General features: G+C 42.3%; 1 protein-coding gene across 1 annotated transcript; it reads left to right on the forward strand.

Annotated features, from left to right (window-relative positions):
* Window positions 1–484: 484 nt before the first annotated feature.
* On the forward strand, window positions 485–21,553 carry galr1b (galanin receptor 1b). Its single transcript, XM_026175975.1, has 3 exons — window positions 485–1,294; window positions 2,696–2,761; window positions 21,023–21,553. Exons 1-3 carry the CDS (start codon window positions 605–607, stop codon window positions 21,338–21,340), a joined length of 1,074 nt encoding a protein of 357 aa, XP_026031760.1. The 5' UTR covers window positions 485–604; the 3' UTR covers window positions 21,341–21,553.
* The last annotated feature ends 2,580 nt before the right edge of the window (window positions 21,554–24,133 follow it).

Consider the following 24,133-nt stretch of genomic DNA (forward strand, 5'->3'; position numbering starts at 1 on the left):
TGGGACACAAATCTTTAAAAATATGCATCTGATGTAAATAATAACAGGTCCATAGTTTTTGTTTTAAAAAGTGTTGTTTGAGTTTCATAAAATGTTTGCACACACACTGCATTGGAGCTTTTTTATTTTTTTATTTGCATTACTCCCTAAAAAGTGAACTTTTTGTTTTATAAATAATTTCAATTAACTAAATATCTCCTGAGCTTTTAAAGGAATCTGTTGACATCTTTAAGATGTAAAATTTCACCTGCTTTTTGTGCCTTCACTCTAATACTGTTTTATGTGCTCTGGTTCTCAGTGACGTTTTGTTTTGTTCTTTCTCAAGATGAAATGAAGATGCTTTGTTCACTGCTGAACATCTAGGTTCTTTATTAGCACGAATAAAAGTAAGAAATAGAGGACTACCTTTTGAATAACATGGCTTTACTTTGAAGTCCCCGGACAGGAAACAGCCTTCAACGTTTCCCTAAACTTGCAGTGTTTCCAGGAGTCCTCAGAGTCTCAGAGCTGACTCCGCTGCTGGAGGTGTTTGATCGGGATCATGGAGCTGGTCTTTCTGTCAGCCTGTCCCTCTCTGCACCTCTAACCCTCCAGCTGCCCCACTATGGCGCTCCCGGTAAACGACTCCTGCTCCGTGCCTGACCTCCCCGAGTTCAATCGGTCAGAGGACGACGGACACACACCGGAGTCGGTGATTGTGCCGGTGGTGTTCGGGATCATTTTCGTGTTGGGGGTGGTGGGGAACATTTTAGTGCTAGTAGTGATAGGGAAGGTGGGGTACAGCGCAGGTGGGGGAGGCGGCGGTGGAAGTGGAGGAGGAGTTGGGAGGCGCTCGCTTAGCCCGACCAACATCTTCATCCTGAACCTGAGCGTGGCGGACCTCGGCTTCCTGCTCTTCTGCGTGCCCTTCCAAGCCACCATTTACACTCTGCCGGAGTGGGTGTTCGGGGCCTTCCTCTGTACGTTTGTACACTACATCTTCACCGTCAACATGCTTGTGAGCATCTTCACGCTCGTGGCCATGTCCGTGGACCGCTACATTGCCGTGGTGCGCTCCAACAAATCTCTGAGCGTCCGGAGCCCAAGGAACGCACTGGCAGGGCTGTGCGTCATCTGGACGATGTCTCTGGTGTGCTCGGTGCCGGTGGCCAAGCACCAGGGCCTCATTAGCTACCACAACGGAACTTTCTGCTGGGAGGACTGGGCCGGAGCCTCCAAAAACGCCTACAAAGTGACCCTCCTGGTGTTGGGGTACCTGCTACCGCTGCTCCTCATCAGCTGCTGTTACACTAAGGTCAGTTCAAAATAGGAGGCATTTAACGGGGTAATGTTTGACTCCCAGCTGCAGTAAAACAGGCATTAAGAACAGAGCAGAAGGTCCAAAGGCCGTGCACAAAGTCCTGCAGATCATAAAAGCTGTGCGTAAAAACGCGCGTGAGGCGCGCACTCACCAGCACCGGTGTGGCGCTTCAGAATAAAACCAGTTCAATAGGTCAGCTTAATGTGGGTCACATGTGATAAACCGATATGACCAAACTATGATAACATCATACAAAATACCCAGCTGAAGTTTCAGAATAAACGCACCAGACGCAGGTAAGAAGCTTTTGCTTCATCGTAATGATTATCGAGACATTTCCCAGAGGTTAAATATTCGTTTCCCCAACTGTTTTATTTAAATGAAACTTAACATCAAATATGGTTCATTTTCTTTAAACCAGGCAGTAAAAACATCAGCATCCTAGACCCCTGATAACCGGTTTAATATCCATCCTCTGCATTTAAATTTATGATCAGACTGTCAGAGATCTGTGAGCGTCAAAGCTGATCTGTTATAAGTCAGTCATAAATAACCGTTCAGCGATACCTGTAGCAGTTATTATCAGTTTATGTGTAAAATATTTTCTGATTCATTCATTAATTGCTTTAAAACGCAATTAATCACATTTTCTGCTAATAAAAGTCTGGAATCCAGCCAAAGAAAAATCTCTGAACACGTTTGCACTGTTTAATAAACAAATAATACAAAAATATTAATTTGACATATAAATTCAGTTCTGATGGGTTAACCATTTGCTCTCACTTATTTAATAAACAAACAAAACTTACAAAATAATAAGTATTAAATGAGTACAAGTCCGTCCTTCCATCAGCTTATCCCCTTCAGGTTCACAGGGGGGCTGGAACCAATCCCAGCTTGCCACTGGAATGTGAAAAATGTATTTATTTTATTGGCGAAGTGCTTTTAATACCTACAGATTGTTGACTTGAACTACACATTGATTAGATTAAACAGATTTAAAATGAACATTTCTGTTGCTTCCTGAAAGTGGCTGTAATTCGGTTACCAGGGAACTAATTAATAAATAAATTCACAATAAATTCCAGGTTCATTTATTTGGATTTTTTTCACGGTTAAAGTCACTTATCAGATAAAAGTGTCAAGCTGAAGTAGCACAGAGTCAGTTTGTGTTTATGTAACAGCCGACTGTCACAATAAAAGTCCTCTGGTGTGGCCTGTGACTTCCTCCAGCGGGCATCTAACTGTGTAACTTTAACCTTCAGCTGCTGATATGAGTACAAGTTGACCAAGTTGATGCATTTGCTGTTTACAGACCAGTTGATCCGTTTTTGATAAATCATTAAGAAGTATTTCCTTCAAAATTAATCTGTCTGCTCTACTTTTTCTCTCCAGATTTTATTTCATCTCCATAAAAAAATGAAGAACATGTCCAAGAAGTCTGAGCGCTCCAAAAAAAAAGTAAGGGTCTCCTCTTCCTTCTGTGCTGCGCTGCATGCAGGGAGACCAAGCATACGATTACCTTCTGTGGAAGAATCACTCAGTTGTAAATGCATTACACATGGCTCGTGAATTAAAAAGGCTGCAGGTGTTCCAGCTTTTATTTTTAATGAGTTGTTGGAAAGACAGCTTGCTGTTTCCTGTAAGTAAACTTTCATCCAAACTGGTAGGGACTATGGGTCTGGTACTGGTACAGCAGCAAGCCAGTGCACAGTATTATCAAACCATACAGGAAAAAGAGAGAGTCAAAACTGAAAACGAGCACCAGCGGGCTGTTTGAACACTGTTACTGTTACGATGAAGAGATGCTGAGGAGGATTCCCTGTAACAGGATGATTGGCAGCTGTATTAACTGTAAGAAATTAGTTATTTTATATGAAACTTTTGGCTGCCAGGCTATGTTTTTTTTCTCCCAGAATATAAACAGGTTCTTTAATTTAAAAAAAAAGGAAACAGGTTCATTATGAAGAACTGGCTCATCTTAAAAGGTTTTGCCTGAAAAAGAAACTTATGAGCTCCTCTAAAACAATAGCAGCTGGCACTGAAGGTGGTCTTTTCTTCTTGGCGCTGTCCTCTCTGTCTTCTTTCTCTGTGAGCCACATGGAGAGAACAGTTACGTTTAAAGGAGAGATAAGAAAAGGAGCATTAGCAGAGCTTGAACGTTGATCTGTTTTTCTTACAGGAAACACAGCTCAGTTCGGGAGATAAAGAAGCTGTAACAGGGATGACGTGGAGAGGGTAGTTTTAAAAAAAACTAATAAGAAAAAAGTGGTGCCTACCTGAATGCACATGCAGCCATCTTGTTTTATCAGCAAATATTTTTTTGTTTTTGCATATATTTTGTTTTTTAGAAATGCATATGCTTATAACTCTGGTGCTTAGCATATAGAAGTGATTCACAAACTAGAATGTTTAGTGGTAAAAAGAAACCGCATTCATTTGAAATGTGGGGAAACGCTGCCCATCTCGAGCATCTCTTCTGGAGCATGTTGCCGCCGTGTTTGCATGGGTTCTCTAGCTTTTTATCTTCTCTACAATAAGTTGTAATCCTTAATTGAAACAGCATCTGAGTTGTTAGAGCAAAGAGTCTGGTGTAAGACAGCACCTGTTTCTTTTAGGTCTGGTGGACCTCCCCCATGGCATTTCATACTACGGCAAAATAAATAAGTAATAGATAAACAATAAAATATCAGAAAATTTGTGTTTTTTCACTATGTACCATAAAAACGGATAATTTTCACGGTAACAAAAAGCAAAACAAAATACATATTCTGCCAGTTAAAAAATGTCTGATTTTGGATTACGGGACGGTCTGCGTAATGTGCTAATAGAACTGTTTCTGTAATTTTACACATTTATTTCTTAGAATTTAAGCCCAAATCAAATCAGCATTTCTTTATAGAAAAAAAGAGATGTATTTTTGAAATTGGACTTCTTTCCCTTGTATTAGAATATCAAACTGATTACATCTGTACTTGAACATCAGTTTTCTGTCACGCTGAGGAACTCTGAATGTCTTTTCTCTTTGCTGGGGGCGGGCCAGTTAGCGTCTTTACCAGGCATGGCTCTATGAGGGGGCTATGTCTCCTTTTTCAGATTGCTGACACTTTGCTTTCAGAGACCCTGCCAGGGGCATTTGTCACCAGCAATACTGATCTTGGGATTAATTGAGCAAGGACACCCCCATCACACCATGATAAGGGTGGAGAGGTATTTGAAACTAATGAAGTTGATTTTTGTTATTCTATTTAAAATGTATGCTTTGGTCTGCATAATATGGAACCTCAGGTTTAAAGCCACTGAGGGAACAAGAAAAAATCAATATAATATGATTAAACATCACCATCACAGTCAAACCTGTTCAGCCAGCAGCTCAGTTGTGTTAGCTCACCTGCCCCATCATGTAGGTCATAGTTTGCCCAGAGTGTGACAGCTGTGGAGCAGTAGAAGTTCAACATGACAGGTGTGGGCGACAAGCCTCAAAGATTGAGTTACTTGGTCCTAGCTGGCAGGCGACAGTGTGCAGATCACCCGTACCAACAGATCAGAGAGACATTAGCTACAGGCAATTTACAACAAAGTATCTGCTGCTTCTCGGGTCAGTGGAGCAGGAATAAACGCTACTGGGTAAATATTTAGACAACAGGACTAAGAATAGAGGAGATTCCCACAAAGTCTGAAGAGGAGAGAAATGTTGGGCCTTCATTCACACCAGTTCCATCCTCTGTGGAAACAAGAGACACCATAACACTGATAACAATTATGTAAGCGCTCACGTCAGATTGATGTTTCAGTGTCACGGAAACACCAGCCAGCTGAGTTCTTTGTGAGGACATACTGCTGTATATATAAATATATCCCAGCTCGCCCTGTGGACGGTCTTTATCCTTCAAGCTCGGATCCACCAGACCCAAGTCAACCAGAGGACTCGGGCCTTGAGGGTCCTGGGCTGTATCGTTCCCAGGACTGCGCTCTTCTGGACAGATTCCTTGGATGACGTTTCTGGGATCTGCTGGAGTCAACAGCCTAGTTTGAGGGTCACTGCCCCGAGTGCTCAGATCAGACCATTTTTTGCCATCACCCTCCACATCTCTCAAGCTCCTTTCTCAGTCCTTGGTACTTCTTGAACTTTTCACGTTCCTTCTTCCTGATGTTGTTATCCTGTCTTCCTCTGCTTGTCCACCACTATGTCCAACTGGTTAGCCCTCACCAGTTTGTCCCTCTGTATCTGGAAGTCCCACAGGATCTTGCCTTGGTCATTCTCAACAACCCAAGGATCACCTGCAGGGCGTAGGTCAGGGGTGAGCAATTCCAGGCCTCGAGGGCCGGTGTCCTGCAGGTTTTAGATCTCACCTTGGGTCAGCACACCTGAATCACACGATTAGTTCGATACCAGGCCTCTGGAGAACTTCAGGATATGTTGAGGAGCTAATTTAGCCATTTAAATCAGGTGTGTTGGTTCAAGGACACATATAAAACCTGCAAGGACACCGGCCCTCAAGGCCTGGAGTTGCCCACCCCTGGCGTAGGTGTTGATTGCCTGGGTCGTGTTCTTCCTCTACAGCTCACTCCTCAGAAGTTGCATTATTCTCTGCAGGATTTTGGTGGGTGTGACTTTCCTTGTGGCCTCTTCATGGTCTTCATTTTCCTATTCCCAGGCACTTGCAGCTGCCCTCGATGTCTGTACACAGCAAATCCAGCATGTCCAAATTAACACTGTCGGATTTGATTTCAACACTATTAAAGTGTCTATATGGGTCCACACCAGAGAGTGTTAATTTAACTCTTTTTGGAGAGTTGGTACGTTAACTCTGATTTAGTGTTAAACACCAAATCTGTCTGGAGTTGATAATTTAACACTTGGTGTTAAGAGTTTATATATTAACTCTCAAAGAGTATTTTAGTTTAACTACGTAAGAGTTATCTTCTAATTCATTCTAAAAAGCGGGAATTTTACTGTTCTGAACTTCTAGACATTTCTTTTGGAAATAAACTGTTAGAGCCAATCTGTAGAGAAATATTTTTGATACTGTTTCAGTTATTGTTACATGTTTAATTTTGTATGATATGTTGTTAGAGAATAAATGCTGCGTGTTTAATTTGTGTCGGGTAAGAAAACATTACAGCGCATGTGTTGTAGCAGGTTAGAGTGAGCCAGGACGGCAATGGAAGTGTGCGCTGTAGCAGCAAATAGTTTTTTGACCGTGACATCTTTTGTTTGTATGTACGAGTCAGAAATAAATCTGAACAGCTCACATTAAGAAGTGGAAGAATTATTTTTTCGAAGCTTGGGACAGAAATTCGCCACTACAAAAAAGTCAAAAAACTAGCGAGTAACGGAGGAATGTTTTCCGCGGTGGAGCCACCGACTGAGACATAGAAAAGTCACCGGATCGTCGGCATAAGGACGCCTACATACAACAACACGGCGAACAGCTAAGTAAAAGGTGTTTTGTCAGATGCATCTTACCTGTGGAAGTAGCATAAAGGAGTTTGTGCAGTACACCACCCGACAGCTGTGCCGAAGAAAATCATTACGGCTTAGCGGTGTTATATGATTACAATGGCGGACGACATTAATGACAGTGTGGGTGTAGTTACGCGTGATGGCAGCCAGAGGGCGATGACAGACAAAGGTCTGGAGTTCAAACTGCATCAGCTCACAAAGGTGAGAAGAGGCAAATTAGGACAAGTGACAGCACAAGAAGATGAAACTGAGCGACTTTTGAGCCATGAAATTCTGCCGGCTGTAAATGATGTGAGAGAGGCACTGAAAGTTTACAAGAAGTTGTATGAAGAGTTTCAAGAATGCAATTATGCAGTGTTGCTGTGTATTAAAGATGAGGAGGAAAAGGAGGCTGACCAACAACTTTGGTTTCAGCCAATGTCAGAACGATGTTTGCAGTTCATTAATAGAGTTAATACATGGATTGAAATACAAACATGTGATCAAGAGATAACTCCCATGGACAGTGCATCCAGAGTGTCAAAAACATCTAGAGTGTCAAACAAGTCTAAAGTATCCAACACGTCAAGGGTGTCGACAGCATCGTCGGAGCGCGTCAAGGAAGAAGCTAACAGAGCAGCTCTGATGGCACGAGCAGCGTCTCTGAAAGAAAAACAGGCTCTAGAGTTAAAAGAAGCAGAAATTAAAGCTGCAAAGGAAAGACTGGAAATTGAAACAGCCATTGCAGTGTCTACTGCCAAAGTGAAAGTGTATGAGGAATGTGAAGGGGTTAAGTCTCAAGTGAGTGAAACCAGACTTACGGTAATGCCACGTCGTGACCTCCTGAAGATGAATAACGAAAATGGTCATGGCAACGTAAAACACACACCAGGGAAGCCAACAGAGATAGAGAGGTCTGCCTCTTGGAGGAATCCTGGTGATCCAAGTACTGCAGCAGGGGCCATGCCTAAGACACATAGAACTCCACTGCAGGGGCCGAGCCAACGCCAAGATGGTGTCTCACTTCAGGAGACCAGACCAAGTGAGCTTTATCAAGTTATGCAGAAACAGGCAGATATCACAGAGATGCTTGTAAAGAACCAACAGCTGGCTCGGTTACCACAAAGGGATGTGCCAGTGTTCCACGGAGATCCTTTGGAATACAGGTCGTTTATGAGGGCATTCATGCACGCTATTGACACCAGAGCTGATAGCAATTCAGACAAGCTATATTTTCTGGAGCAGTATACTCGAGGCGAGCCTCGTGATCTTGTGAGGAGTTGTCAGCATATGCCTGAACATCGGGGGTATGAAAGGGCTTTGCAGCTGCTTCAAGATAAATATGGAAATGAGTTACAGATTGCTGGCACGCTAATTGAGAAGGCATCGAAGTGGCCACAAATTAAGGCTGAAGATGGAAAGGCGTTGAGCGCATTCTCTGTATTCCTGGTGAGCTGTCGTAATGCTATGGAGGATGTGGACTATATGGAAGAGATGGACAACCCTGCAACTATGAGGGTCATCATTTCCAAGTTGCCATTTAAAATAAGAGAGCGCTGGAGAGTCCATGCATATGATATCCAGGAGCGGCGCTGCAACAGAGCAAGATTCACAGAGCTGGTGGCCTTCGTTGAACGCCAAGCAAAGATCATGTCCGACCCACTCTTTGGCGATCTTGAAACAGCAGTGTCAGACAAGGTTATAAAAAAGCCACAGCAAGGAAATAAGTTGAAGAAAGACATTAGACATGGGAGCAGCTTTGCTATCAAGGTTAACCAAGGTTCAGAAATGGACAAAAGAAGCAGAGTTAGTAAGAACCAGAGTGACCTTTCACTCAACTGCGCCTTCACAAGACCTTGCATGTTCTGTGGGAAACTTCATACACTGCAAGAGTGTTACAAGATTAGAGAGGAGACTCATAAGGATAGAGTGGACTACTTGAAGAAAAACGGACTTTGCTTTGGATGCCTGCTAAAGGGTCACATGAGCAGAGATTGCAAAAAGAAGATGGTGTGCGAGGTTTGTTCACTCAAGCATCCAAGTTTGTTGCACTTCTCAAGTTATGAGGAAGAGAAGCCTCCCGATGAGGTCAATATGGGTAGCACTGCTAAAGGCCCAGCAGGGTTGTCTGAAGAAAAGGAGACAAGTGCCTGTACTGGGGCTGGAGGCAGCTGCGTGCTTGCCATTGTACCTGTAAGGGTGAAGTCCTGCAAGAGTGACAAGGCTGTGGAGGTTTACGCTTTCATTGACCCAGGTAGCTCTGCATCGTTCTGCACCAAAGCCTTGGCAAGGCAGCTGAAGGTGCAAGGCAGACGAACCGAGCTAACGTTGAGGACCATTAATTCCAAAAGTCGAGAGGAGAGTTATGTGCTCACAGAATTGGAAGTCAGCAGTCTGGCAGACAACAACTTTATCGCACTGTCAAAGGTCTTCACACAGAAAAGTATTCCTGTTTCCAGAGAGAACATCCCACTCCAGAAAGAGGTTGACAAGTGGCCGTACCTACGCAAAGTGAGGTTGCCTCATATTGAGGCTGAAGTGGAGCTTCTCATTGGAACTAAAGAATACACCATATTGGAGCCATGGAAGGTGATCCCAAGTGAGGACAATGGTCCATATGCCGTAAAGACAGCACTTGGATGGATTCTGAATGGACCACTCAGAGAAACAGATACTGCAGCCAATGATGTACAACCATGTGCTATTGTGAACAGAATAGCCATTGACAACGTGGAACAACTGCTTGTACGACAGTATAACCACGACTTTCCAGAGCGTCACTGTGATGATAAAGCAGGAATGTCTCAAGAGGACCACCACTTTATGGAGTCTGTGTCAAGCTCTACTCGTCTCACTGATGGACACTATTCCATAAGTCTTCCTGCGAAGAAGTCGTGCGTTCAGATGCCGAACAATCGAAGTGCAGTGTTACAGCGTGCACTGAGCCTTCAGCGCAAGCTGAAGAGGAATCCTGCACTCCATGAAGAATACACTGCCTTCATGAGTGACATGTTGAGCAAGGGATATGCCGTTGAGGTTCCAACTACACAGTTAAACCGCAAGGATGGAAAACAGTGGTATATTCCCCACCATGGGGTATACCATCCACAAAAAAAGAAGCTGAGGGTGGTCTTTGACTGCGCTGCCAGCTACCAAGGAGTTTCACTGAATAGTGAACTTCTACAAGGGCCAGATTTAACAAACTCATTGATCGGAGTGCTGACACGGTTCAGGCAAGAGTCTATAGCCTTTACAGCAGATATTGAAGCAATGTACCATCAGGTGTGTGTCCCGGATGACGATGCTGACCTGCAGCGCTTTCTGTGGTGGCCAGCAGGGGACCTCAATCGAGACATTGCTGAGTACAGGATGATGGTGCATATCTTCGGTGCGACTTCTTCTCCCAGTTGTGCCAACTATGCACTGCGAAGAACAGCAGAGGAGAACCGCAGCAAATCATCACCTGAAGCTGTAAGCACAGTTCTGGAAAATTTTTATGTTGACGACTGCTTGAAGTCTGTTGCCACGGAAACTCAAGGTATGGAGTTATACACAGACCTCACTGAATTGTGTTCTGGTGGAGGATTTCACCTAACGAAATGGACAAGCAACAGTCGTGCTTTGCTCTCATTCATCCCTGAGCATGAGAGAGCCAAAGATGTCAGAGACCTGAACTTGAACCATGACCTGCTGCCTATGGAACGTGCTTTAGGAGTTCTATGGTGCCCTGAGTCTGACGCATTCAAGTTCAGGATTAACATCAAAGAAAGACCTGTGACGAGACGTGGAATACTTTCCGTCACCAGCTCCATCTACGACCCACTGGGATTCCTTTCCCCAGGAACTCTCCCTGCAAAAATGATCTTGCAGCAGTTATGCAGGGAGGGTCTTGCTTGGGATGATGAGATCCCAGAACAGCTCAGTCATAAGTGGAACAAGTGGTTACAAGAGCTGTGCCAGCTGTCAGAGGTAACCGTACCCAGGTGTGTGAGACCATTGGACTTCGGTCCTGTCGCAACAGCACAGCTCCACCATTTTTCTGATGGGAGCGAAAGTGGATATGGAACAGCATCATACTTGAGGATGACCAGCAATGACGGACGGGTTCACTGTACGTTAATGATGGGAAAATCCCGTGTGGCGCCCCTGAAGCAAACCACTATTCCACGAATAGAGTTGACTGCAGCTATGGTTGCTGCAAAGACAGACAAAATGTTAAGAACGGAGCTTCAGATGAATCTTCTTGAATCTACATTCTGGACTGACAGCACAACTGTGTTGAAGTATATTGAAAATGAAAACCTTCGCTTCAAGACATTCGTGGCCAATCGCGTTGCGGTCATTAGAGAGCTAACAAATCCCCAGCAGTGGAGGTACGTTGGTACAGCAATCAATCCAGCTGATTGTGCATCCAGAGGGCTTGCACCATCTAAGCTCATGAAGAATCTAAGCTGGTTCCACGGCCCAGCTTTCCTGAAAACCCCAGAAAGACAGTGGCCAGAAAGACCTGACAAGGAAAGGATTGATAAAGATGACAGCGAAGTGAGGCATGCAACCATGGTACATCTCACAAATGCAGCTGAGAATGTTCACACGTTGAACAAGCTGATCAATCACTATTCCAGCTGGCATCGAGTGAAGAGAGCTGTGGCATGGATGATCAAACTCAAAGACTTACTGCTACGACGATGTGAAAAAAGGAAAGAGACGTACGTTAAACAGAAAGAACAAGACAACGAATCAATGCAGACAACACTTACCCTGAAAGATCTGGTGCAAGCTGAGACAGAGATCATCAAGTTCTGTCAAAGTCAACAATTCCAAGAAGAGATCACCATGTTAAAGAAAGGCAAGTGTGTGACAAAGACTAGTCACTTGAGGAAACTTGATCCCGTGATGCAGGACGGAGTTTTGAGAGTTGGTGGTCGCCTCACAGCTGCTGGGATGCCAGAACATGTGAAGCACCCAGTCATTATCCCAAAGGGCTCACATATCACCACACTGATCTTGCAGGATATACATGAGAAGATTGGGCACTGTGGAAGACTGTATATGCTTTCACGGCTGCGACAGAAGTATTGGATTCCATCCGCTAACTCAGAAGTGAGGAAGTTTCTGTCAAGGTGCGTAATCTGCAGGAAAACTAGAGGCAAACCACTGGAACAGAAGATGGCAGATTTGCCAGAGGATAGGCTTCTACCTGATGAACCCCCCTTTTCTAATGTTGGGGTGGATTACTTTGGACCGTTTAATGTGAAGCATGGCCGTAGCACAGTAAAAAGGTATGGTGTGGTGTTTACCTGCCTTACAACAAGAGCAGTGCACATTGAAATTGCGCACACTTTGGACACTGATTCATGTCTGAACGCCATCAGACGCTTTGTGTGTAGAAGAGGTCAGGTATCTGTCATGCGTTCAGATAATGGCACCAACCTAGTTGCTGCTGAACGGGAGTTACGCGAAGCCATTCAAGAGTGGAATCAGTCAAAGATTCTAGATTGTCTCATGCAAAAGGGAATCCAGTGGGTATTTAACCCACCCGCTGGTTATCACTTTGGAGGGATATGGGAAAGGCAGATCAGAACCGTGAGGAAGGTCCTGAGGTCTATACTGAAGGAACAGTTGGTCAATGATGAAGGTTTACTGACACTAATGTGTGAAGTGGAGTCAGTACTAAATGACAGACCGCTGACTACAGTAACAGATGATCCAACAGACCTGGAACCACTGACGCCTAACCACTTGCTACTAATGAAGAAAAAGCCGGGTTTGCCTCCTGGACTTTTCAGAAAGGAAGATTCATACTCCCGCCGCCGTTGGAAGCAAGTGCAATATCTTGCTGACTTGTTTTGGAAGAGGTGGGTGCGCGAGTATTTGCCTATGCTTCAAGAGCGTCAAAAGTGGACTCAGGTCAGAAGAAATGTAACTGTGGGGGACATTGTAATGGTGGTCGACGAGTCAGCGCCAAGAAGCTCGTGGATGTTGGGGAGAGTTCTTCGTGTCATTCCAGATGCTAAGGGTCTGGTGCGGCGTGTGATCATCAAGACAAAGACTAACACCTTAGAAAGACCCATTGACAAGCTATGCTTGATCTGTGAGAATGTCATGTAACTTGGAATGAGAAAATACAGTATATGTTCTGATCGGTTACAGGTTTTGTGAAAGATAATTTGAATGACCATGTGTGATACAGGAAGTGTTAATGTTATTTGGCTCTTTTGTAAGTGTTCGCTAATTGTCAGTCTTCACGCCCTCCAATTAGGGGGCTGGAAATGTTAGAGCCAATCTGTAGAGAAATATTTTTGATACTGTTTCAGTTATTGTTACATGTTTAATTTTGTATGATATGTTGTTAGAGAATAAATGCTGCGTGTTTAATTTGTGTCGGGTAAGAAAACATTACAGCGCATGTGTTGTAGCAGGTTAGAGTGAGCCAGGACGGCAATGGAAGTGTGCGCTGTAGCAGCAAATAGTTTTTTGACCGTGACATCTTTTGTTTGTATGTACGAGTCAGAAATAAATCTGAACAGCTCACATTAAGAAGTGGAAGAATTATTTTTTCGAAGCTTGGGACAGAAATTCGCCACTACATAAAAATTTACTAAAAAGATGCAATGGTTTTTGAAAAACATTTATTCTGAACTGTGCACCACAATTTCAAAACATTTTCTGAAAGATGTAACAGTATACATGTTCTCACTTTCATTAGAATTTTGTTTATCAAAAGGTCTGACATGGTAAATGCAAATAACAGCATCTCATCACTTATTTCTTCAATACAATATGCATGTCCTTCATTCATCCCTTTGTGGAACTTCAGCGCACTTCTGCTCTCCCCCATATTCCATCTTCACAAGCATATCCTGTGTGGAGATTGAATAAAAATTAGTTGACACTAATTAATGGCACAAATAATCCAGTAAACAATTGCAGCACAGTAAAAAAAAAAGGAATCCTCTTTGAGCCATTACTTGTGTAAAGTATTTTCCCAAAAGACAAAGACACAGGCAACAGGTATACTGAACTAAATGTAAAACCTCAACCTTTTTCATTTTTACCTAAACTGTGTGCACAAAACTCTGGAGGGATCTATGCTAACGTAGAAGCCAGTCAGGACGTCGGCGATCGTTTTCAGGCTTCAAGTAGCACCATTATACCAACATTTCACATTCTACACATTGTTTTAGGTGTATTTGACCAAAAGTTTGACTGAAAATTCACATGCAAGCTTTTTTTCAAGGCTGTGGTATTTGCCCGCAAACAATACCTTTCAGCTAGCTAAAACAGAATATTATGCTATCAGCGAGCAACATGGCTAATGCCTTTCACACAGCTTTGTCTCAACTCCAAAGAGCCACAGAAGTAAAAGCTCATAATAATAATTGAAACAATCTTTGGAAAAAGCGACTTACCAAGCATGGCAAACAACTCAAATATGTAGAGCAAAATGTTCTGAAACGGCTTCACTTCAGCTTCGATTGGAGCCGTGCTGGGGGCGGAGTCTGTGAATTTACTCTGTTGGTGTCATAGCCCCTCTAGGAGTTCAGAGTTAAGAGGTCAGGAGTTAATGTTTCCATTGTAACACCTCCAGATTTGACAGAGAAACACTCATTTTTAACACTCGATTTTAACTACTATCATTTTACACCTCAGAGTTACATTAAAAGAATGTGACTCTGCTTAGAGTAAAATTAACTCTACTTTTGCAAGAAGACTATTAACACCAAAACATTTAACACTTTTGAATTTGCTGTGTAGTGTAAATTTCTGGTAGTGCAATCCCCTCAGTTCTGGCTACCTTCCTTCTCTCTGTTACCATCTGACTACACATCTGTAGTCCGAATGACATTCTGATGTGATTGCTGTACCTCCTTGTGGTGTGTATCAGTGAATTGATTTCTCGTTCATGTTGGGTTGCGTCCTCATCCCAGATGCTCTTAAAGTATTGCTCTGTCTCCAGCTGTAGTGGGGCTGTTCTCATACTGTTCCCCTACCTTGGATGGTTCAGTGGAGAACATCTGGTTTATTGTCCTAGATTCTATCTCTATGGTATACCAGAGGGATAGAAGCTTCTAAGGCCTCAGATATAGATAGCTTTCAGTACTACTTTTTAGGCACCCCTTAGAGAGGGGGTGCACAGTTGCCCCATCCATCCTCTCCAATGCCTGGGTCTGGCTCTTGGCTGGGTACTGAAGTTTGTCAATCTCTGCTCTCTGCATCTTTATGCATCGCCATGATCTCCGCAAGCATCTGGCCCAGCAGCTGGACCGGCTGTGCGGGCTGCGGGTCTGCCCGTGCACTGCTGGCTCTGGGTCCATTGTGTAACTGACCCATTTAAAAAAAAGGGCCATGGGTCATACTCGAACCCGGGCTTGCTACTCTCAGGCATGTGATATATGACCGTATGCTCATCTAACTGAGCTAAACCACAATTGGAGAAGGCATAGAGAGGGCTTAAGCTAACACATTAAACCGGAGATGGCCGCCGTGTATTCAATTTATTTCAACAAAGTAACTGTATTCTGATTACCACCTTTTTAAATGGTAAGTGTAACAGAATACAGTTACTCATATTTTGTATTTTAAATACGTAACGCCGGTACATGTATTTCGTTACTCCCTAACACTGCACACACACACACACACACACACACACACACACACACACACACACACACACACACACACACACACATATACAATATGTGGTCAGAAATATGCAAAACACCCAAAATAGGCATAAATAAACCAAGAAATGTTTCATCAGTTCTTTCCTGTTACAATATTTGTGCAAGGTTTTATGCTGGTGTGACATGGTTAGATAACACACTTGATTAAAGTGTGAGAGCAGAAACATCATATGAATTCACACAAACAAGAAAGACAATAAAACCATGTAATAAAATATAACAACGCATCGTATGACTAAACAACACCTGTGAATTTATTATGTTTGAAATTAAATAAGGGGCTGGAAACTTGGCACCTTTCAGTGCTTTCCATCCGGACTACATTAGTTTGTTTGAATTTACAAATATTTGCATCAACTTATGAAATAAGAGGACCTGTGGAACAGAATCCATCCGTCCATCCTCTTCCGCTTGTCCGATTCAGGGTCGCGGGGGCGCTGGAGCCTATCCCAGCTGTCTTTGGGTACACACTGGACAGGTCACCAGTCTGTGCATTCACATTCACACCTATGGGCAATTTAGATGTGAACCCCACTAACTGCATTTCTTTGGACTGTGGGAGGAAGCCAGAGTACCAGAGAGACCTCCCGCAAACACGGGGAAAACATGCAACCTCCACACAGAAAGATCCTGACCTGATGGTGAACTCAGGGCCTTCTTGCTGTGAGGCAAGCATGCTGCAGTGGTTAGCACACCAAACAACCTTTTCAAAATATTTCTTGGAAAAGTCCTCAACTCCATATTAAGCAATCAGCTGAGATTTTCCATCTGGGCACTGTTTAGTGCAGTTTTGTCTGTCGGTGGCATTAGTGAGTCTGTTGCTCTTAACTTGCCAGGGTTACTGTTATAAAGAAAAACACATTAGTCCAACAGCTCTTTAAAATAGAATCCAGTGTGTCCATATTCAGACGCTGAGCATGCAGTGGACATGTGGCTCTGTACAACCTTTTAGAAAGGTCGTGGAATCTTTAATGCAGCTGAAAACAGAGAGATTGTTTCCATATAAACAGTATAATGTTTCAGCAGATGTTCGGGTTGAGTGCTGAGTCTCATCTCTTCACGTAAGACTGCAATAAAATTTTACGACGCAGATTTAGCTGCAAAAAACAATGATTTCAACACAAGAGTTCAAAAAACAAGAAGACCCGGCATGATTACTTTGGAACTGAGATCATCTCGGAGGACATGCTTTTTTCCATTTCCAGCCTCGCTGTCAGACACGCAGTCAGCTGTTATCTTCAGTCTCATACAATGAAACGCAGACGTCTCGGTCGCTGGTCAGTTTCATCTGCCCACAGTCCTGAGGATGAATAGTTTTATTGATCTTTGTGCAGTAAAGAGAGAAAAAACTAAATCGAATCAGTGTTCGCTGTGTGAACTTTTAAATCAACAACAGATCCCCACAGTACACCTTCATCAGCTGTCTCCTACTTCTTGTAAGGGTCTCGCAGCCTCTATGGAGTTACTCTGTCTCCATGTCTTCAAGAGATTTTCAGGTTTAGCGCTGGCTTTGATTCAGTGATATTCAAATCAGGACTCTGCTTGGTTTGTTGGGCTCAGATGCCTCCTGATGGTGATGGAGGAGAAGTTAAATATACGAGTGAATACATCTTGTAATGCTCAAATATAAAATTAGTTGATGTTTGAAGATGTTTGAAACCCAGGATTCAGCCGAGCACCGTCCTTCACCTGAGAGAAATTTTATTTTTGTGAGACTCAGTTGTGGAAAATGTAAAAGTGAGCGTAGCTGGATTGCTTTCAGCGCTCAGAGTCTGTTTGTACGTCTGAAGTGGACAGACTGTCATCTATCACCTGTCGGCCGCTCTGTTTGGATATATTATAAAGCCCTGCGTATTTTATCATTGTCCATCAGCTAACACACTCACCTGCTTTTGCATCAGACTAGTCTTAAACCCACAAAAGTCGCAAAGGCTCCACAGTTTTAGTCTTGGCTACATCAGCTTTGCTTGATTTACAGTTCAAAGTAATCCTTGAATGTTACACTGGGCCTTAATTCAGGCTTTCAGGTCATCTTCTGTCTGAAAAAAGATGCTTTAGCTCCCTTTAACTGGTGCTTCTTTCAAACAAAAAAAAAGGAACAGCTGTGTGCCTGAGATGATCATATTAGAGATATCCGCCCTCATTGACAGCAGGTGGGAGTGGAAACAAAGCAGTCTGAAGCCTGAGCTTCTGGCTCTCAGGGAGTACTTTGGCCATGTTTGTTATGATCATCTTCAAATGTAATAGTATATATACAGTATGACAGACGTTAAAAACAAGCATAACAAATATTTTTGGGTCTCTCAGACAGAGATTACAACGTGAGAATATTTTAGGACATGTGGGAGTTTTTCTGGAGAGAAGATGACACTTTAACGAATGTTTGTTTTTTTGCAACTTGAAATTTGCAACATTTTCTGAAAGTGTAGCCATGTAAACATTAGTGGTGTGCTTTAGTTTGGAGGATGAATGAAGTGCTGTCTGTAACAGGATTAGACTTTGTGAGAGCAAACAAGAACAAAACAACCCTTTTATGGAAAAGAGCATGGAAACTGTGAACAGTCAGGACACTTGTAGAAATCAAGTGAAGTGAACATTTTCATGAGAGCATAATGAAAGAATCTTTGCAGACGGGATACTAAGTGAGTGTGAACACATTTTAAAAAAATCAGACATAACTGGGACAAAGCAGTGAGGACTTTTGGGAGAGCGAAAGCTTAATAAATGAGAGCTGAGAAGCTTTTGTTGCCGAGTTGAAGTGTGAAATGGCAGCTGCCTGTGTGGGAGAAGAGGCTTTTTAATTAGATTAAATATTGACATGAACTGAGTATGGATAAATGTGCGGTTCCAGGGTTGTGGGCGGAAATGTGATGTGCTGACTTTGGAGATGAGTCACGGTAAAATTATGACAACAAAAAAATAGGTTTGAAGCTGTTAAGACAAACACTGAACTCATATATATTTCAGGATGTAGTGTCTGGGGATGGGTTATTACTTTCTCTGTTATTACTTTCATTTTTTTAAAGTCAGTTCTTCATTGCCAAAGATTTACAAGAAATGCAGATATTCTTTGAGAACAGCTTGTTAAAGCTCCATCTATAATCAGGCCTATGTTCAGTTTCTGCTGTGAAGTATTTCAGCAGTAAAACAGCGACACACTGTTAAGTGATGTGTTTACCGAGTGCAGGTGAAGTGGAGCAGGATCGGTGTCTGCATTATTGGCCGAGTCTTTGAAGTCCAGACCTGCCTTCTGACAGTTAATAATTAATAGTTATCATCTCCTTGCCCCAAGTTTGGAGATTTTTATTTAAAAAAAACAAAGAAACAAACTTTTGTTTAGGATTTTTTGGTCGCTAGAAGATGCATTTACTGTCCAGTGATTGCCAAGACTTGCGATAGCTTACGGTTTTGTAATGTGGACCTTACACAGTTAATTCACACTTAACCCTGTGACCCTTGGAAACATCACGCGGTTTGAATCTTGCTTCTCAAAAAAGGACAAACTCTGATCTCCATTAGTTTCCAAGTGACTACAGTAACAAGAGATAACATAAAACATGAAAGGTAAAATAAATAGCCATTACCATCTTACGGGTAAAGTACAGATTAAGAAATAGTTCATGAAACAATATTTAGGTCTTTGGTATGTTTCAAAAAGATATTTTAAATAAACTATCACAGCGGAGGAAACTCAAAGTCCCAAAACAGACTGGGATGATAAGAGAAGGGCTGACGATGACTTAGCGGTCTAAAAAAGTACCGAAAAAAACTCTAGGCAGATAACTGTGACAAACACACAAAAACAGTCTGACAAAGAGTGATCGTGGACCACTGGAATATAAGCTGGGGAGCCAGCAGGATGAGTGGTGACAGGTGAGTTTGAGTGTAATGCGCTCATGATGATGCAGAGGGATATTTGATCTATCTTGGGTTACTTTTTCGCTGGTTATGGTCATATGGAGCCTAAATTTCTGTTTTATATTGTAACGTAGAGATCCTACGATAATACAGAGAAACCGCCAACAATCAGACAAGTTCTTGGTGACAGTTGGAAGGAAAAACTCCCTTTCACAGCACGTCTTTCATCCTGTCTTCCTTCTCTCACCCCAACCGGTCGCAGCAGATGGCCCCGCCCCTCCCTGAGCCTGGTTCTGCCGGAGGTTTCTTCCTGTTAAAAGGGAGTTTTTTCCTCCCACTGTCGCCAAAGTGCTTGCTCATAGGGGGTCATATGATTGTTGGGTTTTTTTCTCTGTATGTATTATTGTAGGGTCTACCTTACAATATAAAGCGCCTTGAGGCGACTGTTGTTGTGATTTGGTGCTGTGTAAATAAAATTGAACTGAATTGAATTTTAACAGGAAAAAACAGGCTCAGGGAGGTGCAGTTGGAGTGGTTATTGTTTGCTTTGCAATAATCGCACCAAAAATAAGATTTCTGAGAACTGAAAAGAATAAACTAAGAGAGAAAAGCTCTGTATTAAAATAAAGACAAAAATATGGAAAATAATGTGATTCTAGTGATTCACAGATATAATGGTAACATACTGTAGTTAATGAGCATTTAAAAGGGGACCAATTATTCTAATTTCTAGCACATTCATTCATTTATTCATGGACTCTGATAGATTTGCTTTTGTTATTTTATTCTGCAATTATGCTGCCCTGCTCTTGCAGTTTATCATTCACTTTAAGTCAAAATTCCTCTGATTGGCTGCACCTCACAAAGGGTTTTGAACCACAGGTGAGTCAGCCTGCCGTGGTCACAGTCAGAGGCATGTGCCCGAGATGGCATTTTAACAATATTCTCCCTCTAGGACATCATGCAGATCCAATAGAAGAAAAACCTGTCTGAAAGTGAGTGTGCAGAGCAGTCTGAAGCCTGAGCTGCAAGTGGCGGGTTGACGATGGCTGACTCCTCCAGTCCTCAAGTTGAAGCATCAATGGGAAAAATGCCAAACTCCAAATTACCGCTGATGGATCCATTGGAGTGTGTGATAATAAGAAAGTGCTGTCTGAATATTTGTGTAAATGGGTGAAGTGGCTTGTTATTGGCTCAGAGTAGAACAATGCTATATAAGTCCATTTACCTCCTGGCTCGCGGAGATTAGTTGTACATATTTTGGCCTCATCATTCAAATATTTTTCCATGTTTAATATGAACATCCGCCACTGAAAAAGTATATACAGAAAATAAGGAAAGAATAACAGGATTACTTTGAGTGGTGGCGGTGGTGGACTTTAGAGGATAATATTGAGGAATATTAATGGAGATTTGAGGAATCTTTGAGGAGTGTTTGGTCAATATTTGTCGGGCATATTTCTAAGTGTTTGGAAAGTGAATTCACATTGTTTATGGAGTTTTGGTTTAGTATGTGTGGGGAGCTCGGAGAGTATTTGTAAAGTGATTAGGGAGTGTTTGTGGACTATGTGGAGTGTTGGAGAAGTCACTGGCTGAGTGATGGTGATGGTGGAGCACTGGTGAAGTATTTAGACGTTTAGGAGATTACTGCCGGAGTATACAGGGGCGTGCTGATATACTGTACGACTACATCCTGTAGATTCACACATATGTTATCTCTCCCTGCAGACGGCTCAGACGGTCCTCCTGGTCGTCACTGTCTTCACTATCTGCTGGATGCCCCACCACATCATCGTCATGTGGGCGGAGTTCGGCACTTTCCCCCTGACCCAGGCGACCTATGTCTTCCGCCTCGTGTCCCACTGCCTGTCCTATGGAAACTCCTGTGTTAACCCCATCCTGTACGCCTTCCTGTCTGAGAACTTCCGCAAAGCTTGTCGCAAGGTCTTTACCTGCTACTTCCTGTACCCGCCGCCTCCCACAGAAAACGTGGTTCGTTTTCGCATGGAAAACTTCTCCACCACACACTCCACCACCAACATATGAAGGGCCAAGATAAATGACGCTCAGGGTGCTTATCTAGCAGTAAATGAGGGAAAGCTTTTTCTGAGTGGATCTGCTGCAGGCAGGTCACATGAAAATAAGACGGCACGTGATTGGAGGATTTATTCACAAGAAAACAAGAGACTCATCAGAAACTTGCAGAGCCTGGACTGCTTTAAGTTTTGTGTAAAGATATTTCAGATATTGTTTTTAAGCTTTAAACTTAATATTAAAAAAACATTTTGTGATGTGTTGGTTTTTTTATCGAAAATTTTGAAACTTTCATACTTTTATGTTTTTTTTTGTTGTTGCTTTTTTTTTAAATAAGAAGAATTTTTTTCAGACCATTAACGCAACCTGAAATCTTTCAGTTTGAAAATGTAAACTGTCATCATATCATACGGTATACAAACGAAATATACATAAACGTTTACATTTTTCATATTTTTATTCATTTTGTTTGGACTGACCGAGAGTCTAAAAGAAAGACATGCGAGTTTAAAGTAACCAGATCAGTTAAAAAATGTAATTATATTTAAAATATAATAAATAATTCTGCAATTTGTTTTTACAAAAATTAATTAATTACTTAAAAAAAACCTTTAAATCTGTATTTCAGTTTTAATGGTGTAAAATTATTTATCTATTTATAATAATTGTGCTGGTTCAGATTATAATTTCAGTTTTTTATAATTCAGTGTTTTTTATTCATTGGCAACCTTTTCGAACCTTTGAAAACATGAAATCTGAATATTTATCCCGATTCAAATGACATTTATAACATCTGGAGTTTGTTTGTGTCTCACGTTATGAAATTAGGTCTGATTCATTAAAAATGTATTAATAATTAATGAAGCTCGTTCAGCTTTGGTCCACAGTCAAACTTTGTGTTTCCTTTCTTTTAGGGGACAGAGAACAGAAATGACCATTTGGATGTGATGAATGTGTGTGCATGAAAGACAATAACACATGTTTATGGACAATTACTCCACATTAGCAACGTACTACCAATGATTTGACTTAACTAGGCAGTCAGCAAGGTCTGTATTTGATGATCTGTGTAATATTTATAGTGTGTGTAATCACAGGTGTTTGACCACAGTTTCTTTGTGTGTAAATAAAGTATGAACTGACTTCAACAAGCGTTGGACTCTCATGTCTATGTGAAGGGCATTGTCCGACATTTAGTGCCAGTATATGTGCAGAGCGAAGAAGAAAAGAAGAAACATATATATGGCATCAAATGAAAACCCGGCAAATAAAAGTGAATAAAACTACCATCTTTATTAAAACGTAAAAGCATAACAAAGGGAAGCAATTGTAATATTCTGTACTCTCGTACTGTTTGGTTAAACATGGTGATGTCAAGTATATCGCTGTATTCTATTATACTATACTGTGTATACTATACAACAGCGGTCCCCAACCCCCGGGCCTCGGACCGGTACCGGTCCGTGAGTCGTTTGGTACCGGGCCGCGAGAGTTGAGGCTCAGGTGTGAAATGTCTGGTTTTCAGGGTTTTATCGGTTTTCAGCGTTAGTTTGTTACCGTTTTTATCGTTAACTCGGTTTTCCTGGGTCTTTTCATGTGTGTTATGAATAAATCTTCTTTTTTTCGGTACCGGTACTAGTTTTATTTTGTTGTATTTATCCGCGACACCTTAAAGGCCGGTCCGTGAAAATATTGTCGGGCATAAACCGGTCCGTGGCGCCAAAAAGGTTGGAGACCGCTGCATTAGACTACACGTATGACCAAACATAACGACATATTCATATAGTGCTTTATTCAATACGCTTTCTATACCTGCCAGCCAATGTGGAATCACCAGTTAACCTAATATAAAGCATTTCTGTAAGTTCAGTAAGGAAGATCTGTAATCAATCATCTGACTACTTTCCTGGGTGTTAGTTCTGTTCTTTACATCACTACCTCTTTCTCATGCTGTCAGCCTCAGTACCGTCATCATTAATCTAGTCAAATCATCGTCTTCTTGCCCACCTTCTTTGAGCCACTCTGCCTCCAATTCACGTAGTTTAAATCTGTGCTCTCCATCTGCAGGGGAGGGGTGGAGATGTGCGTTTAGGGTGTGGTGTCAGGTGAGGCTGACTCACAAACCTGACCCCAATCATCTGATCATGTCTCCCCACTTGCGTATGTCGCTAGGAACTGAAGAGAGAACTGCGCGTGGTGTGAAGCTGAAGGAGGGCAGCTTGAAAGCTCCTGCAGAAAGCGATCGAAATTTAAAAACAAACACTGAGTGTGTAACGCTGTGTGAATACGTCCTTTATTATCACATTCTCCTTTTTACACTCGTGGAACCCACCCTCCTTCCCATCTCCACCAGACAGTCGCCTCAATCAGTCAGACCTCAGTCCTCATCTTCACCTCCGTCAGCATCCAGACTCCAGGGGCTCATGTCCTAAATCCTATCACTGCTGCGATTCCTTCATGCCATGATGGGTCATAGGAGTCAAATCACCAGATACATTAATTTCTCCTTCTCAATAAATCAAATTCTTACAAGTGATCTCGCCTTATTGAAATGCATATATGTATAATATGCTGGAGGAAATCTGTGCAGGCACAGAGATCTGATGTTCAAACCAGAACTCTTCTTCCTGTAAGGTGACAGGGCTAAGCACTGCACCACTGTGCCACCCACAGGACATAATGCATATGTCACGTGGGTGACAACAGGAAGAAAAAAGTTAAGAATGTTCAGCATTTGTAAGGGTGATAAAATTGCCATATAAAGCTGTTCATTCCACTCTCTCAGCAGTGCCTGTGGTGACCATG

Source organism: Astatotilapia calliptera, chromosome 1 (assembly GCF_900246225.1).
Source record: "Astatotilapia calliptera chromosome 1, fAstCal1.2, whole genome shotgun sequence".
Taxonomy (NCBI): Eukaryota; Metazoa; Chordata; class Actinopteri; order Cichliformes; family Cichlidae; genus Astatotilapia; species Astatotilapia calliptera.

Bases quoted from the DNA above. Each gene is read 5' to 3' on its own strand.
- galr1b (XM_026175975.1), top strand. From the start codon at position 605: ATGGCGCTCCCGGTAAACGACTCCTGCTCCGTGCCTGACCTCCCCGAG. The intron at 1,295-2,695 runs GTCAGTTCAAAA...TTTTCTCTCCAG, and splicing joins TCAGCTGCTGTTACACTAAG to ATTTTATTTCATCTCCATAA. The intron at 2,762-21,022 runs GTAAGGGTCTCC...CTCTCCCTGCAG, and splicing joins CTGAGCGCTCCAAAAAAAAA to ACGGCTCAGACGGTCCTCCT.